Here is a 15,471-nt window from a genome sequence, read left to right as displayed (position 1 = left end):
TGCGTTTCCATCCGGTACTACTTGTGCCTTGCAACTTATAAACCTCGCCATGTCTTCGCTTTCTGTACATAAAGGGTGCGTCACATCAAATTGCATCACGGAAAAAACGCTGTAGAAATTCGCCCAGTAGACCGATCCTTTTGAAAATTTTGGACAGTAAAATAAAAACTTTTGGCATTTTCTTTTTATTCATACTTCGAGCCCAAGCCCGTATGCTCGCACCTTCCTCTTTACCCCGTCCATAAGGTTCTGTACAACGTCAGGTTGTAGTTTTTGACGTAGGACTACGTCTAACCGGAAGATATAGGGGGTGAAATGGAAATCTAGGCACTGAACAAGTAGGAAAAAATGCAAGATTTGGAACGCTTATAACTCGAGCATTTCTCAATAGATCGCAATGGTTTTGGCATCAATTGATAGGAAATATATCTACGCATCTATCATAATGAATAACATTTCATTTTTCTTGAGATAAATAATTGAATAATTGTGAAATATCAAGAATTGTCCAAATGCACTATGTGCCCATTTTTGATTGGTCCATTTTGTGCTCCTCAAATCGTACCGACCAAAACGGGCAACCAGAGCAGCAGCGAAATAGAATGAAGCACCATTGGAAAGGAGAAAGAAAAAAATGAACGAAACATTGGTCGCTGTCTCACACATGCGTAATTCTCGAGCCAGCCAGTCAGCTTAAAAATCCCCGCTCCGCTGCCGTAACGATCATTCTCATTCAAGCCGTACACCACATCGGTTCGCATCAAAACACTTCAACAAACCAACCCAAGCAGCCATGTCTGGACATGGCAAAGGAGGAAAAGTGAAGGGAAAGGCAAAATCCCGCTCGAACCGTGTTGATCTGGAGTTCCCCGCAAGGGTAGCTAGGCCGAGCGCGTTAGTACCAGTGCACCAGTCCACCTAGCCGTTATATAGTTTCGGCCGTCGAAGTGATCGAGTTGGCTGGTAAAGCTGCTCGCGACGATAAGAAAACCCGCATTCAGAACAGAACACATTCGGTTCGGTGGACATCGAGACAACAACAGGCAGTTGCAGCGAGTGGCAAACGCAATCGCAAAACGGCAGCTGGTAGCAGAAGAAAAAAGTTTGTTCTTTATACAATCTGCTTTGGTGGCAAATCCAGAATAAGGCGGCATCGAGGGCGTTCGAAATGGTTTTTTTTCAAAACCACGAGTACTAAGTTTTCTAAAATTCCATAAAACACGGCGCTTATCAGGGCCATTAAACCTTTCAAAAAAGAGTTTACGAAATACAGTTCAATGCTTTCTAAAATAATATTAAAAATAATAATAAAACACAAATTGATTTTTTCATCATTTGTTTGCCAGTATATGATGAGTATGTGAATTTGGCAGTTGTTCTGAGCTTATTTATGGTTGGGGACTTTCCCGATTATTCAATATTCATCAATTTTTAAATTGCTTCTAGATTGAAAGTACAGTAATTTACATTTAGCTCGACATTCAGCTAATTGGACGGACCTGTAATGCGACATATTTAGTTGGACATTTTTGTAAACATAAAGTTCGAGGCCCAAATTATGACCCCACATCGAAAGTCGACACTGTACCACTGTCATCGCAAATGTTCAATTACAGGTTAAAATCGCCTCCAATGCGACACTGAGTGGTGTTTCGGCACGTCGCATTAAATGTAATTTACTGTACAACATGTCACAAGCTGGATGGGAAGAAATTTTCCAACTGTGAAAGCTGTGGCGAGTGGCAAACGCAATCGCTAAACAGGAAGGTTTAGCAGAACAAGATGGGGATATCGAGTGATAACAAAACAATAAACTCTTTAGATTAAAGATAATTTTGTGATCCTGAAAAGGACCCTTTTTAGCCTGCATGTGAATCCAACGAGCGAACAAATCGTAATGAATGTATTTTTTTGCCATCGCTGCCTTTTAACGCTCTTTCGTTCGTCTCGTTGGACTCGCCCCTTTGGCTTAGTCTGCTGATTTGTCTCTATCCTGTGAGTGTGTACCGCTAGAGTACAAAAGGCGCGGATCCGCTGAAAAATATATCATTCTCTTTCAAACCGTAAATCAGTGTGGTTGTGTGGCATCGTTTCACATCACATCGCATCAACGGATTGGTGCCGGAGCACCAGTATACCTAATAGCGGTTATAGAATTTCGGCCACCGGAGTGCTCGAGTTGGCTTGCAAAGCTGCTCACAACAATAAAAAAAACCCGCAAAACCGAACAGAACAGAGCACATTCGGTTCGGTGGCAACAACTAGTTTCAGCGAGTGGCAAACGCAATCGCAAAACGGAAGCAGGTAGAAGAAGGAAAAAGTTTGTTTATACAGACTGCTTTGGTGGCAAAACCAGCCACCGTAAAACACGGCGCTTTTCAGGGCCATTAAACCTTTCAAAGAAGAGTTATTGAAAGTTTTTCACAATACCAATGCATTCTAAAGAGACATAATATGACATATAATATAAACTGATTTATTTTGTTCATCTTGTTCTTGAACTTATAGGTAGTTGGGGTCTTTTAAATTAATCATTCAGTTTTCACAAACCCATGCATGGTTTCCGAATTAAAAATGGCTTCAAATTACAACACATTGTATGCAGGATGGCATTAACGAATTTTCTCGGTAGCAAGAACTGCTTTCTTTGGTTGATAACTGATGTTGAAAAATGAATGACGTTACATCTGCATTGTATAGAAAAATAACTAAGGAGCAACATGATGAGCTATATATTTCCTTATTTTTCTTTCTTTGTTTTTAAGAGGCTTTGAACTTTGCAGTTCATTCGCCTCTATGTATTTCCTGCTGCTCTGTTCTTATTTTAAAGGGCTTTAATCCGAAGGTCATTCGTCCATGTATTTACTGTTGGTTTTTCAGAACGCTTATAGCTCGTTTATTTCTCGACATATCGTAGAGTTCGTCTCCAAAACCTCAGTTCTTTTTCATTTTTATTTACTTTGTTTGCGGAAACTACAAATCTTACAATTCATTCGTCTCCGAAACACGGAAACAGTTTAAGGTACGGTAATGTGCTCAATAGTGAAATATATGATAGTGAATGAGCTGATGACCACCTATGCATCCCCTATCACAGCCATCATTTTGATTGTACGATATGTGCATACGCCGAAAGATGCCCGGCGTTGAACATTTAATAAGTACAAAGCCTTCGGAAAAAAATCAAGAATTAACTATAAGACAGCGAGAAAAAATTGAGAAAGTTTGTAAAAAAAACGCAAAAACACAACACCAAAGGTTCTTTTCAGAATCCTTTCATTTCTTTTGTTCATGAAGAGTAAACAGTAAACTAATCCATTTTTCAGGTAGATAGGTAGGTATTCACGTAGCAGAAGAAAATAAAACAATATATTTAAAATATATATTTAGCAAAAGCTGTCCCCTTTGTATAGTCCTACGTCACTCCGGTTATGTCCCCGACATTACCCACCCGTGTTGTGGTACGAACGATCATTATCGTCTCGCCGTGTTTATTCAGAATTTAGCCTCGTGGGAGGTAAATCCATAAACATAGTGAAACATCTTTTATGATCGGTTCGTCTCACAGAATCATATCATAAGAATATCAGGCATATAGTACAGACGATCGTTATAGCCTCGTCATGTTTATTTTAGGATATGGCCACATGGGTGACGAAATCCATAAGCATGACGAGGGTTGTTTTATGATCGGCATTCTCGGCATCCTAGCGATAAGATAAAAAACGAATAGGCAGGAAAACGGAGTAGATAGATAATAAGGATTTGTGAACTAGCAAGAAAGGAAAAAATAAACTATGTGGCAGTCGCTTACAAAACCTAAGACAGTGCAGTTCATTATGATCCGAAACCCCGTAATATTTGGTGTCAGAAGTGGAAACAAAAATTCGTCGCGATAAGTTTTCAGTGAAGAAAAAAAAAGTGAAAAACGGACAATATTGTTAAAATAGTGTGTTTTAATTAGAACAATAAATTAAGCAACAGTACGTCGGATCATCGGTGCCACAATAAATAACCCTAGGACTCATCACGCAAATTATCACCGCACTCAAAAAGGTCGTGAGTAAAATTTTTTTTAAAATTTTTCTATTTTTTCCATTGCCTCTAGACGTTGAATTCATATTTGTAACGGATGAATTTTAGTTTCACTCCGATAAATAAATTCAGAAACATCGTTTCTCCAAAAGTTCTGCACTTTGAGCAATTGAATAGCTCAAATCAGTCATATAAGGCATTAGTGAAAACGGATATCAAAAACGTTAGAATGTCTGAAATATTAAAGTTGGATTATGTGCAAATTTTCAACGGCACAACTGCGTCACTTAGTTCTTTTATATGCATTTTAGACGCATTGCATACTAGTGAGAACATTGCAACCCCCGCTGATGAACTAATTTTTGTTGCGACAATTATTCATTGCAAATTGTCCGACTCAGTTCGAGAAAAATTAATGGGCATCGAGATAAAATCTTGGGGCGAGCTAAAACCTGTTTTACAGGAAAAATTTAAAACTGACCCAACGCGCGTTCATATTATGCTGACAGAATTGTCGAGTTTTGCCATCAATCAAGGCGAATGTTTATCATTTAATTAGCGTTGGGATCACCACAAACGCTCGAAGAAGCCAAAAACATTTTAATTTATAAAGGTTTAGGATCTTTCAAACCAGCTAATCAGTTTGAAACAGTTGATTCGATAGCTCGAAGAGAAATGAGCGGCAATATGGCTTCAAGGTTTGATACGAGGCAACAAGATTACCGTTATCGGAATCAATTCCAGAATTTTAATCCCCAATTTGGACGGGACAGGAATGTACCACATTTTATAAACAATCGTCAAAATTATCAATTTAGAGATAATTTTCAAAATAGCAATAATTTTCGAAGACAAAACCCACAGAATTTTACTAATAATTATAGGCAAAGTCAAAACCAAAATCATTTCTTTAATAATCGATTTCCGAACAACAGGTTCAATAATAATTTTATGAATCAAACGTCAAATTATCAAAATCATCGAAACAACGGAAATCCAATAAGGCATATACATGCCATTACTAGTGGATCATCAAATCATAATAATTCTACCTTTTCAAATAGGCAGGAGCCGAATATTACACCTTCAAATTCAATTAGTGAAGAAGAATATAAAGAATTTTTGCTATTTAAGCAACAAAAAAACGATCATTAATTAATGATTCCTTCTGCGCCATTGATAAAAGGAACATGCATAGTCAGGAGAAATATGTGAATTTATACACCATTAATATGAATAAAAGTGCTCCAAAATATATTGATTTTGATAGTTCATTGAATAAAAAACAGGAAGTGGGTTATATCTATGGTATAACCGCAAGGGTGACGTAGGACTATCGTTGATTTAGAGATCATTTGTTTGAAGTTGAATCTGAATTCATTCTGAATGAATGAATATTTGGAGAACTTCGAAAACGAGAGCGTTACGTTGGAGGCACAAGGTTTTATGCATCCAATATTGGATACGGAAATATCCTACTGATGGGGAAGAATAATCTTCAGAAGCTATCCTGTTAATTGCGATTGATTGAAAAATCACAAAACCAAATGTATTTGGTCACAGTGTTACATGAATAGAAAACATTAAAATAAACTCTTTCACATGAATGTAATTTTAAATTCCCAGAGGAACTGGCAGATTATTTTCAGTAACGATTAGATATTTCCACATTTTCCTCGATACTGGAAGCCCACCAGTGGTTTATGCTAACTCGATAACCATCTGTTAATAGCACTTGATTGAATCATATTTGGTCACAGTGTTACATGGATAGAAAACATTCAAATAAACTCTTTCACATGAATGTATTTTTAAATTCCTAGAGAAACTGGCAGATTATTTTCCGGATGTTTCTCGATGCTGAACGGCATCCAAACGGAAAGAATTCCGTGCGTGTATGTGTATGTGTAGCGGCTGCTTCGATGGTCACCTTCTCTTCTCCTGAAGGATCGGCTTCTCTGTGCTCCCTCACAGTTTCAAACAAACTGCTTGCGTTTCAGGGCAGATCTCGATCCTTCGCCGTCCAGCACCCTCAGCAACGATGTTGTCTTGTCGATGTCCTCACGAAAAATGAATGCGTCTCACCACCAGAATATCGCTTAAGTATGCTTTTTGTGTGTGATTGAATCGAGAGAAGGCGTGGTTTACGATGGCAATTTGAAAGGCAAACTAGAGGGGAATGAACTCTCTGGGCTCGGAACTTTCGGCGACTGAGCAATAATCGATTGCGAGCGCATACAATATTGGATACGGAAATATCCTACTGATGGAGAAGAATAATCTTCAGAAGCTATCCTGTTAATTGCGATTGATTGAAAAATCACAAAACCAAATGTATTTGGTCACAGTGTTACATGGATAGAAAACATTCAAATAAACTCTTTCACATGAATGTAATTTTAAATTCCCAGAGGAACTGGCAGATTATTTTCAGTAACGATTGGATATTTCCACATTTTCCTCGATACTGGAAGCCCACCAGTGGTTTATGCTAACTCGACAACCATCTGTTAATAGCACTTGATTGAAACATATTTGGTCACAGTGTTACATGGATAGAAAACATTCAAATAAACTCTTTCACATGAATGTATTTTTAAATTCCCAGAGGAACTGGCAGATTATTTTCCGGATCTTTCTCGATGCTGAATGGCATCCAAACGGAAAGAACTCCGCGCGTGTATGTATGTGTGTGTGTAGCGGCTGCTTCGATATCTTCCCGGGGAACCGTTTGTGGCATCACTCTCCTCCTGATGGATTCCCTTCTGGCCTAAGGTGCACAAACAGGCTCTTGGTAACACCGTTCATCCGCGCTTTCATGATAAATAAAGAGCTTCACCACAACAGCGACAACATGCTCCAATCGCTGTTCAATTAGAACTGAGTGGATTTCCGAGCGGCGCTCGCTTATATACCGATTGGTGATTTCAATAGCCTGTTTTGAAAGCAAATTTAAGACTATTGAAACAAGTTTTTGGATCAGAAAGTAACAAGTATAGAACGCGTAGACATTTTATCTTTCGAATGAAGTGTTTATCATACCATTTCGTTCAGTTGTTTAGGAGCTATTAACACTCAAAATCTCGGTCTCCGGCGTAACGCTTTCGTTTTCGAAACTTTGGTTTTACACCCCGGTATAGAAATGAAAGACGTAGTCCTACGTCAAAACCATTAAAATTATTAGTTGATACAGGAGCCAATGTAAGTTTATTGAAAATTAATCTTGTATCACCCTAAAAAATTAACACTTTTGAAAAAATATGTCTATTTGGTATTACAAAAGAGGTTGTCACAACATCAGGCACAGTAAAAGATATTTTAAATTGTTCTTCTAATAAAAATATTGAATTTAAATTTCATGTCGTCAATCATAATATGAGTTTACCAGATGTTGATGGAATTATTGGTATTGATATGTTGAATGCTTTAAAATGCGTTATTGACTTGCATAATAATTTTTTATTTTTTCAATATAACGGCAAAAATTTTAAATGGGCGATAAAAAATTTAAACAAGGATGAAAATGAAGATGAAATGAATAACGACGAAAGAAATGCTTTGAATAAATGTTCGAATTCAGATAATTTTAACAAGTTTGATTGTGGCGACATTCCTAATAAATGGCCATTATTAGAAATGAACACCAATAGTCAAACTAAGGAAAAATATTACTGTAATTCGCAATACGAAATGGTTCATCCAGCAGACACTTATCCGGAAAAGTTTTCTGTTGTCTTGGAACCGAGTATAGCCAAAAATACAAATGACAGTGAATCCTTCATTCCTGCAGGTGAAGTGATTCCTGTTAAAATTGAAAATAACAGTGAATATAAAAATATAATGATACCAGCTCGTTGTGAAAAAATTTGTAAAATTGAAGCAAATAACTTAAAAGAAGGAAATGGATATATTATTTTTTCCAATCAAGTGATACCAGGCGTTTATATAAGTAGCACATTTACTGAAGTGAAAAATAATTTGATTACAGTGTCTATTATGAATACGAATGAACATGACGTGAATTTGAGCGATATAAAATATGAATGTGAACCAATTGAATCATACAATATATTAAAATTTGATGCAGACATTTCATTGAGAAGAGAAAAATTAAAAGAAGAAATAAAATTGGGTGATGATTTAAATATCGAGGAAAAAAAATCTATAAAGAAGCTACTGAGTGAATATGAAGATATTTTTTTGTAGAAGGTGACAAGTTAAGTCACACAGATGTAATAAAGCATGAGATTAATATGACGTCCAAAGAACCGATAAATGTGAAACAATATCGATTACCGCAAGTATATCGCGAAGAAGTTAATGAACAAGTTGAACGAATGTTGAAAGATGGTATTATTGAACCCAGTACAAGCCCATATGACAGTCCGTTGTTAGTGGTTCCGAAAAAGAGTGTTGATGGACAGAAAAAATTTAGAGTGGTAGTGGACTTCAGAAAAATTAATGAAAAAACTATTCCAGACACATATCCATTACCAAATATTATTGATATAATTGAGCAATTAGGAAATTCTGAATATTTCTCGACTTTAGATATGGCATCGGGTTATCATCAAATTTTAATGAACGAAGATGATAAAGAAAAAACCAGTTTCAGTACATCTTATGGTAAATATCAATATGTTCGAATGCCTTTTGGATTGATGAATGCACCTAGCACATTTATGCGACTCATGAACACCATTTTCACTGGACTTCAAGGAATACATTGTTTTATTTATCTTGATGATATAATCGTTTATGGATCATCTCTAGAAGAACACAATAACAAATTAAAGAACGTGTTTAAAACTTTACGAAAATTTAAACTAAAACTACAACCAAACAAATGCCATTTTCTAAGAAAAGAACTAAACTATTTAGGACATACTATTTCAGCTAATGGATTTCTACCAAACGCTAATAATATCAAATCTATTTCTGAATTTCCAATACCTAAAAATATTGTTGAACTCAAATCGTTTCTGGGAATGGCAAATTATTACCGTCAGTTTGTTCCAAACTTCGCTAAAATATCTTTACCGTTATACAAATTGCAGAAAAAGGATGTGAAATTTATATGGGATTCAAAATGTTTAGATGCATTTAATATTATAAAAACAAAATTAATAAAACCACCAATTTTGCAATATCCTGATTACAAAAAAACCGTTTATAATCACGACAGATGTTTCAAAATATGCACTAGGTGCGGTATTGTCACAAGGGGAAGATTTGGATTTACCTATAGCTTTTGCAAGTGTAGCATTAAGTAATGCTGAAATCAATTACTCAACGATTGAAAAAGAGCTACTAGCAATAATTTTTGGCGTGAGAAAGTTTAGAACTCATGTTTTAGGACGAAAATTTTTCATTAGAACAGACCACAAACCGTTGGTATATATTTTTAACCTCAAGGATCCATGTTCCAGGTTAATGAGGTGGAGGCTTGAGCTCATGGAATATGACTATGAAATCTGCTATAAAGCTGGGAAAACAAATGAAGTAGCTGATTGTCTAAGCAGGATTCCATATCCTGAGGTTTCCAAAGAAAGCATGCCAGAAATGGTATTGTATCGGATAGATGCAGGGATACATATTTCTAACAACTCAAAAGTAAACATATTACAGGATATATCTGCCACTATTAATGTAACAACACGAAGTTCGGTAAAGAACAAATATTTGGAGTTCGAAAAGCAATCCAGAGACCTTAACAAAATTATTACAGAAGTAACAGATGTTCCAGAAGATTTTCTAGTTATTCAGATTGATCAAGTTAAAAATGCTTTGAAGAATGTAAATGTGAAAGATATGCTTATTAATAACTTTATCAATGTCACAGTAGATAAAAATTTTCAAAATCACCCGGAAAAACTTAAGAAATTTGAAGATATCGTAGAAGTATGTTCGAAACTCAAAAAATTCAACATTTGTATCAAAATTAATAAGCAAAATGTTTTAAACCATTCGTTGATAATAAATCAGTTGAAATTCGTTTTTCAAGGTACGCGTTTTGTATTAGTATTAATGAAAGAAACAGAGCAAAACAACTGTTATGAGAATAGGCCTGAATCACAGCCTAATGAACATAAACGTAGTGATATAACAGAACAGTTAGAAATCAGCAAAGGGTTTGAAGATCGTTTAGATAATCTAAATCAATCACCGTTACAAAATGAATTAGACCTTTATAATTTACTGCGCGAAAAGAACTACGAGAATTTCATCAAATTCAAAAATAACTATGATATTAACTCATTGAGATCACAAGTATTTGATACATTGGAATCGATTGAACATGCTTCTAATAATATTTTGAAAGTATATTTTGATCGTAAGGAAGAGATTCAATGCTTTGATTCATGTGAGAATTTTAAATTCACTATTAAAAACTCCAATATATATATTTTAATAAGAAAATCTTATCAGTTGTTGATGAGTGAAATTTTCAAAATTCTAATGGAAATCCAATCGTTTTGTTTGAAAAATCATTTTAAAAAGTGTGCGATCGCAAACGTCTCAACGAATTCAATTAATCATTCTTCTTTACTATCGAAATTAATGGTAAAATATATTTTTGCAAATTGCCCAATTATACATCAAGGAATCTTGCAATGGTTAACAAAGGATGAAGAAATACAAAAGGTTCTGATTATCATAAATCTTTAGTTGGCGCCCATATAGGTGTAAACAGAATGTTAAAAAGAATTCAATATCAATATAGATGGCGGAGCATGAAGCAAGATATTAAGCAATTTGTCAAAGATTGTACTGAATGTGCTCGCAGTAAAATCAAGAAAAAAACTCGTATGCCGATGGCAATAACTACAACATCTGAAAGAACTTTTCAGAAATTATACATGGATGTTGTAGGACCAATGCCAGTTACAGAACAAGGTAACAAGTATATTCTCACAATGCAGGATGATCTGAGCAAATTCGTATGTGCTATTCCAATCCCAGATCAAGAAGCGGAAACAATTGCAAAGGTATTTAGTGAAAAGTATATATGTGTGTTTGGTACGCCAAAATCTTTGGTAACTGATAACGGCTCTAATTTTATGGGAAAGTTATTTAAGAACTTGTGTAAAATGTTTCGTATTAAAAAAATTAATATTAGTGCATATCATCCAGAATCCAATGGAGCGTTGGAACGCTGCCATCGTACTTTCAAATAATTTTTAAGGGCAGAAATTGAACATAATGTTAAAGATTAGGATTTGTTAATTCCGTTTGGTTGTTTTGCATATAATACAACACCACATTCAAGTACAAAATTTACTCCATATGAATTAGTTTTCGGTCAATTATGTACATTCCACAAAATTTATACAAGGAACCCGATATTTTGTATAATTATGATGATTATATTTTGAATTTGAAGCACACACTCCAACAGACTCAAAGCAGTGCTCGAAAAAATTTGCTAAAGAATAAAGAGATTTCAAAAATTTATTACGATAGAAAATCAAATCCAATCGTTTTGAACGTAGGTGACAGTGTATTTTTGGAAAATGTTGCTACAGGCATAGGTCAGAAATTACAGCCACTTAGGAAAGGTCCTTATGAAGTTATAAACATTAATTCTGCCGAAACGACAACAATATTAATTAAAGGAAAGGAACAAAGAGTTCATAGAAATAGATTGTTTAAATTATGAAGTTAATCCTGTTTTCTTTTTTTTTACATTTTAGCAAATCCTGTATATCCATCTACCATTTCAGCGATGACCATGTTTGGTCTCATAATATTACTACCAATAGTTTTAGGACTGGAATATGTGCTGACGGCTTTGGACAATTCTGGATTCGCCATGGAAAGAATACCAAAGGTTCTTTACACCAAGCAAGCTGTTGAAATCGCGACATATGTAAATCTAACGGAGATCAAGATAGATTTGTCCATCCTGGATAAAATTATCAACGTCTCAGGAGAAGCATGTCTGAAGCTCAAAGTTTTGAAGCTACAAACGCATTGCGAATTTGAAATGGCAAGTATACGGCATCGTCAAGAGGAAATGATGGGTTTCGAGTTTTTGTTCAAGGAAAAAGAAAGAAACAAGAGAAGTGTACCTCTGTTAGGTATACTTGGGAAAGTAGCGAAGACTTTAATTGGTACTGAAGAAAATTTCAAACGTGTAAAGAAAAATGAAGATATGTTGGTCAGTACAGTACAAAAACAAACTATGGTATTAAATTCATTGTTTGAGATTATTAATAAAACAACTATTCCTAGTATAGAAATGTTCGATAAATTTCAAGAAAAGTTTAAGGATTTTTCAACATATGTTACGAATTATCATCATAATACAGACAACCAAATTTTAAGAATGTATAGCGAATTAGGTTTTCGAGAATGTATCTCATTAACAAATTTACTGTGTACAACAATTCAAGGGAAAATTAATCAAATTACCAATTTACTTGTTAGCGAACGAGAAAATCTTCATCCATTTTTGATTCCGTCAGATGTTTTGATTGAAAAGTTAATGAAAGTATCTGCTGTATTACCAAAAGGCTCCAGATTCCCACTTCGTTTAGATTCCTCTAATATTTTTGAATATTATCGCATGTCAACGGAATCTAGATATAGATTCAAAGAATTTCTTATTTTTGTCGCCCACATCCCAACGGTACATGATACAATTTTCCATACATTTAAATTGACTGCTATTCCTGTTCGACTAATCGATAATAAATTCACAGTTTTCAAATTTGAAAAAGAAATTTTAGTAACTGATAACGAAATGAAGAAATACACAAGTCTTCCTAGTAGGACATTGGATTTTTGTGAACATCTGAATGATATTATATTGTGTCCGCATTTATTTAGTATGAATAGTAAGCCATCCTGTGAATTATCACTCTTGAAACAATCGGGAGAATCTGAAAAACTATGTAAAAAAACAGTGTTGCAGCTTGAGGGATCACTTTTCATTAAATTATATATGTTAAATACTTGGGTGATTGTAGCTCCGTCTTTGGAGATATCACATTTAATTTGTAAAGACAAAAATCAACCAATGAAACTGGCAAACACTGCCATGATAACAATCAATGCGGATTGCAAATTAATTACAGATCATGTATATTTAACCCCAGAGATAACAGTTAGATCAAATGTTGATGTAATGCATCAGTGGATGCTAAATTTCACCGAGATTGATTTTAATTTTACGAGAGTGTTGAATTCTTCAGATTTTAAAATACCTGTTGTCAAAAGTACTGTAATTCATTCATACGAAAACAATAAATTGGCTAATATAGGTAAACATATCCAGCAATTAGAGGATGAAAAAATTATTCTAGAGAAAATTGAAAGTAGAAACACTGAATATCAAATTATCAAAATAGGTTTTGGAGTTATTTTGCTCGGAATGATTTCTTATATATTCGTAAAAATATATTTCATGTGTTGTAAAGTAACAAAAAAAACCAAGAAAACTTAGATGAAGCAGATAATAAGAAAAATATGGAGCTTGTTCCTTTCAGAAATTCTCCAATAATACTGTAAACGATTATTTACAAAATACTAAATATATATATATATATATATATATATATATATACTTTAAAAATAAATAAATAAATGAATGATGTAAGTAAATTAATTGTTTACTCCGAGAGGCGATCTATCAAGGACAACCCCAAGGCGAGAGGAATACGAGGACCATGGACCAAAGGGGGTGGAAAGACGACGAAGTCTGTTTTGTGCCGTATGTTATCAATTGGCTTTCATTGTTATCACCAGCAGTGAATTCGGAAATTACTAGTTTCCTGACAACAGTTCAGCAGTTTATGTTGTTGCTCTTGTTTCCACAACGATTTGAAGTCGACAAGCATCTGTCGAATGTGATTCGCATCAGTACGCTAGAATTTGCTACGCTAACATCAACCTGAATTGGTTATTAACCCCTTGCCGTGCGATTTGATTGCCAACAACACGGCCCAAACACGAGAACATCGAATCGTTTCCTCTATTCTGCTGCTAATTTTTGTTTCGTATCGATCAAAGCAGTCCCACGAACATCATACGTCTGAAGCTATGTATCCATTTCACATCGATACACCACGAGTGAGGGTTGATGTTGTACGTGAAGTTAAATGCTGGATCTGACTCCAAGCCACCAAAGCATACAAACGCTTCCTTTATGGTTAATTCATCATCAACATCATCATCATTACATAAACCATTAAGACATGGATCAAATAATAACAGAAAACTGCTGCAACAAAGAAACTAACATGCTATCCATGCAAACGACGAGCTCAAATATAATATGCTCGAATCATTGAAAAATGTCCAATCCATATAAGAAATGGAAACGAACGTTGATACTTGGACAGAACACAAGATGCATGGAAGATCAGAACCAGGAAGTTCACAGTAGATGATTTCTTCGTAAAACAGAGTAATTAACAACGATGATGCATTTAAGAGGTACGAATATACAGAGCTAGACTGGATCAATGGAACAACGATTTGCTGTACAAATTGAGCGAATAGCCAGCACAACAACAACAACAACAACAACAACAGCTATCAATGCAGTTGACTATTATCATGAATAACAAGAAGTGCAGATAACACGAATAACGAAAAATTGCGAGATGCCGAATCTATGATCGAAAACAAGAAAAAAAATCCAGATAAAGTCAAGGAGTAAATGAACGAATGAATTTATTAATCGTAAGAAAACAGCAAAAGATAAAAATAATATTGTGCACCACTATTTTCCAAGCATACATTCTCTTTTCCGTAGGGGATAGTGATGTTGTGGTACGAACGATCATTATCGTCTCGCCGTGTTTATTCAGAATTTAGCCTCGTGGGAGGTAAATCCATAAACATAGTGAAACATCTTTTATGATCGGTTCGTCTCACAGAATCATATAAGAATATCAGGCATATAGTACAGACGATCGTTATAGCCTCGTCATGTTTATTTTAGGATATGGCCACATGGGTGACGAAATCCAGGGTTGTTTTATGATCGGCATTCTCGGCATCCTAGCGATAAGATAAAAAACGAATAGGCAGGAAAACGGAGTAGATAGATAATAAGGATTTGTGAACTAGCAAGAAAGGAAAAAATAAACTATGTGGCAGTCGCTTACAAAACCTAAGACAGTGCAGTTCGTTATGATCCGAAACCCCGTAATACCCGTCTTTTTTTTTTTGAACAGAAATCCATTTTCTCTTGAAGTACGCCTCCGATTTGAGAACTTTTGGGTTCTTCCGGAGGGCCTGCTTCATAATCGCCCAATATTTCTCTATTGGGCGAAGCTCCGGCGCGTTGGGCGGGTTCATTTCCTTTGGCACGAAGGTGACCCCGTTGGCTTCGTACCACTCCAACACGTCCTTTGAATAGTGGCACGAAGCGAGATCCGGCCAGAAGATGGTCGGGCCCTCGTGCTGCTTCAATAGTGGTAGTAA

The 15,471-nt window shown here is 35.3% G+C and overlaps 1 protein-coding gene across 3 annotated transcripts; it reads left to right on the top strand.

The window, feature by feature from the left end:
* The first annotated feature begins 2,550 nt into the window (after positions 1–2,550).
* LOC129762942 (uncharacterized) lies at positions 2,551–15,152 on the top strand. Of its 3 annotated transcripts, none has more exons than XM_055761574.1 (2): positions 2,551–4,059; positions 9,465–15,152. In XM_055761574.1, the coding sequence occupies exon 2, from the start codon at positions 11,762–11,764 to the stop codon at positions 13,481–13,483; it is 1,722 nt and encodes a 573-aa protein (XP_055617549.1). In that variant the 5' UTR covers positions 2,551–4,059; positions 9,465–11,761; the 3' UTR covers positions 13,484–15,152. The 3 variants fall into 2 exon arrangements, with proteins under 3 accessions (XP_055617550.1, XP_055617549.1, XP_055617551.1); XM_055761575.1 differs by having other exon boundaries at positions 11,730–15,152.
* The last annotated feature ends 319 nt before the right edge of the window (positions 15,153–15,471 follow it).

Source organism: Toxorhynchites rutilus, chromosome 1, assembly GCF_029784135.1.
Source record: "Toxorhynchites rutilus septentrionalis strain SRP chromosome 1, ASM2978413v1, whole genome shotgun sequence".
NCBI lineage: Eukaryota > Metazoa > Arthropoda > Insecta > Diptera > Culicidae > Toxorhynchites > Toxorhynchites rutilus.
This window is presented reverse-complemented; position numbering and strand designations above follow the sequence as displayed.

Bases quoted from the DNA above. Each gene is read 5' to 3' on its own strand.
- LOC129762942 (XM_055761575.1), top strand. From the start codon at position 11,762: ATGACCATGTTTGGTCTCATAATATTACTACCAATAGTTTTAGGACTG.